General features: G+C 49.1%; 1 protein-coding gene across 1 annotated transcript in view; it reads right to left on the bottom strand.

The window, feature by feature from the left end:
• Window positions 1-1181, bottom strand: part of LOC123510302 — a 179215-nt gene extending 178034 nt beyond the window's left edge. Inside the window, exon 1 of the mRNA XM_045265305.1 lies at window positions 417-1181. Coding sequence (XP_045121240.1) covers window positions 417-708 — 292 coding nt within the window. The 5' untranslated portion in view covers window positions 709-1181. The remainder of the gene's footprint in view (window positions 1-416) is intronic.
• Window positions 1182-3928: the final 2747 nt, after the last annotated feature.

Genomic DNA, 3928 nt, shown 5'->3' with positions numbered 1-3928 from the left:
CATTACACGTGTACGGGAAAGAATTATTAACGGTGGTGGTGAGAGAGAGAGAGAGAGAGAGAGAGAGAGAGAGAGAGAGTGGGAGTGGGAGTGATGATGAACACATCGCAGCTTGCGGGTGACCTGACCTGCCTGCGTGGAGTCAAGCAGACAGGTTGCAAGTGAGAGGTTGAGCGGCTATATTTACTGGAGCACTGAGCTTTTTTTGGCGCCTCTCATAAATAACATGCCCTTTTCTTTTTCTTTCTCTCTCTCTCTCTCTCTCTCTCTCTGAAGCAGTTCAGGTTACATTCATTGCAATAATACGAAGTAATTTGTGTGTGTGTGTGTGTGTGTGTGTGTGTGTGTGTGTGTGTGTGTGTGTGTGTGTGTGTGTGAGCGCTCTGGCGCGTACGGGTGTCGGGCGGCATGGTTACCTGCGTCAGCGGGGTGGAAGGCGGCGAAGAGCAGGGCGGAGGTCAGGAATAGGCTGAGGCCGAGGCCGAAGTTGAGGGAGGGTCTGAGAGCAGGCCCTCGCTGCGCCCCTTGCCCATGGTGGCTGGCGGAGGGCGGTTCACGTAAGACACTCGAGGGGCGGCGGCTCTGAACACCCACACAGGGCTGACCCTCCCTCAGCGCCTCCGTCAGATCGGTGGCGCGGCTGGCAGTGGGTGAGGGCCGCTCGCGGAACCCTAGGGGCCCAGGTCCCCGGCAGTGGGGGCCGCACATCGGTCTGCCTGGAGAGTGAGCACTGCAAAGACCACCTCGCCCTCCACGCTCACGACGGAGACCTCATCCTGGAGGCGGGGCTTGGGGGGGCGTCCCATAATTGGTGGTCTAGGCCCACGTGTCCATGGCGAAGGAAGACAGCGAGGAATGCCCTGAGCGAGAGTGCCGCTGAGGACGGAACGAGGCACTGTCGTCGTCGCCCCCCGGCCTCACCCTCCCTCCCGCAGCCCGCGATGCCAACCGACGGACACAAGCCTGAAAAAACACATCCACTTTTTCCAGTATTGTGGACTCGCCCGGGCGCCGCGTTCGGGGTTCGCTAGCCACTCCAAACAGTAAGTCCGCCGTCAATCAATGGCCTGCTTTGCCGCCACTGTATTGCCACCCGCGGAAAGGTTATCACAAAAGATCTTGAGGACCCGCGGCGGCGCACAACCTCCCTCTCCCACTGCCGAAACTTCACTGAACGGTGCTGTATGTTTTCGAGGTCGAACAGCTGAGTCTGGAACGCGGTGCCAGTTAGTGTTTTTCCGACTAGTAAGCGGGCAGGTTTGAGTCACCTGGCGGCGTCCTGGAACAGGTTAACTGGAATTCTGGGAAGGGGGGCGATTCCATGATGCGCCGCCATGAATGATTGAGCAGCTTCAGGAATCAGGGAGGCCGGGGAGAGGCGAGAGTAAATAAACAAGCGGCGGCAAGCCTTCCAGGGAGCTCTGACCCCCATACCCGCCCCCGCCCCCACCACCACCACCACCACCTGCCACGCCACCACTTGACACGACCCTCACGTTACAACAGTTCAAACCTCGCACGTGGATCCTTCCTCCCCTGCCGCTGCCACCACGCCCTCGCCCGCAACACCTCCACCTCGCAACACCTGCTTGCACCACCTCCGCCGCCCACGCCTCAACCCCGCCTCAACAACCCCAGCCACGTGCTCACAACAACAAAAGTTAAAGCCCCCCCCTGACGCCCCTACATGCCTGGCCCGCACTTGTCGCAACTCGGGAGTAAAAGGATGAGCAGGGCGGCGTGACGTCTTTCCCGCATCCTTCACCCGCGCCCTGAAGCCTTATCATAGACATAGTTATCGCAAGAGAACAACAAAGCATTCCAGTTTACATCTGGAGGTCTTCATCGATTTTTAGCCTCTCTTCTGCACCTGCGCAGTTCCCCCGAGTCTTTGATACATCTCATAGAAAACGGACGCTATCACAGGCTGGAGGATTCGTGACTTCCATACCAACATTAAAGAATCGACTCCTTTCCACTTTTCTCACAGCACTAGCACCTTCCAACACTGGTTACCGATGGAGGTGCTAATATGCCTCCCTCTGAATGCAAAACCCAACACTTGCTCTGCCTCACGCGGGAGATACTGACGTGAGAGCCGAGAATGGACGAGGCCCGAATTCTCTTGATGAGCGTAAACAAACACGTCGTGACTGCCTTGAGGTAAACACACCTGCACCTCAAAACAAAGGCTACACAAGGCCCATGTCAACACGCTCCAACATGACACGGGCGGCGCTGCAGATACGCCCACACACACACACACACACACACACACATACATCTCTCTCTCTCTCTCTCTCTCTCTCTCTCTCTCTCTCTCTCTCTCTCTCTCTCTCTCTCTCTCTCTCTGTTACTGTGGTGAATTACAGCCAAGGAATAGAATGGAGGAATATAACTCTCTCTCTCTCTCTCTCTCTCTCTCTCTCTCTCTCTCTCTCTCTCTCTCTGGAACCCTTGCTCAGAAACTTACTAAATAATTTGAAGGTACCAAACAGGAGGCGGGAAAGGAGGTTAATTCTGGTAAATGAATGTAACATAAACTTGTGCCTAAGTGAGAGGACGCTGGCAACTTATTGTGCATAATTACCGATGCATTAACAGTATTATTATTATTATTATTATTATTATTATTATTATTATTATTATTATTATTATTATTATTTTATTATTGTTATTATCATTATTGTTAGTAGTAGTAGCAGCAGCAGACTTCTTGGTTCACGTGAGGCTGTTTTGAGGTAAAAAGTAGTAGTAGTAGTAGTAGTAGTGGTAGTGGTAGTGGTAGTGGTAGTAGTAATACCAGCAGTAGTAGTAACAAAAGAAATAACACGAAAAGAGAGATACAAAAGTAAACAGATTAAGAAAAAGAAAAAAGAAAAGAGAAAAAGAAAACACTTAAAAAAGGAGAGAACGAAAAAAAAAAACAACATAATTTCTGAGAGCAACATCGTGATAATAGTAACAGCAATATCAGTAGAATTCCAGGTAGAAGTAGTAGACAAGTAAACAAGTAGAAGTAGATAAGTAAACCAGTCCTTAAGCGAACAATTTAACGCTACGACCATTAGCCAAGTAGACCATGGAAAAAGAAGAAGAAGAAGAAGAAGAAGAAGAAGAGGAAGAGGATGGGGAAGAAGAAGGTAAGAAGAGCAACAGGTGATGATAATTAGTGTTATTTGGAGCAAGACACCTGTGCGAAGGAGGAGGAAGAAGAGAATGAACAGAAGGATAAGAAGAGAAAGAAAACGAGAAGGGAACCAGGGAAAGTACATAGAGATAAGAATTAGTATTGTTAGCACAGGAAAAATAAGTATGTGACTGACTAAACTATTTCTACTAATGAAGATATTATGATGACAGAAAACGGAGGAGGAGGAGGAGGAGGAGGAGGAGGAGGAGGAGGAGGAGGAGGAGGAGGAGGAGGAGGAGGAGGAGGAGGAGGAGGAGGAGGAGGTAGAGATAAAAGTGGATATAGAAGAGGAGATTAAGGAGAAGGAGAAGGAAGAGGAGAAGAAGGAGAAGGAAAAGAAAAAGGAAAAAGAAGAAAAAGGAGAAGAAAAAAGAGAAGAAACAAAACTGAAAAGTAGAACAAAAATAAAAAGAAAAGGAAGAGAAAGAAAAAAAATTGGAGAAAGTAAAAAGAGAATTACTAGAATAAGAAGTAAAAAGAAAATATTATCGTAATATTTAGCTCACGGCACACTGCCCTTTGCCTCCTCGACCTTACAGATTAGCGAATAAAAATAAAATAAATTGTTGTCTAATGATGTTAAAATACCATCCCGAGAACCAACAATTGAATAAATAACCTTGGCAACGCTGTCCTTGTGCTCCTCAGAAAGCATTGCCAATGACGATGTGGCAATGACAGAGAGAGAGAGAGAGAGAGAGAGAGAGAGAGAGAGAGAGAGAGAGAGAGAGAGAG

This window comes from Portunus trituberculatus, chromosome 28, assembly GCF_017591435.1.
Source record: "Portunus trituberculatus isolate SZX2019 chromosome 28, ASM1759143v1, whole genome shotgun sequence".
Taxonomy (NCBI): domain Eukaryota; kingdom Metazoa; phylum Arthropoda; class Malacostraca; order Decapoda; family Portunidae; genus Portunus; species Portunus trituberculatus.
The sequence above is the reverse complement of the archived record's forward strand: the minus strand, read 5'-3'. Positions and strand labels throughout refer to the sequence as shown.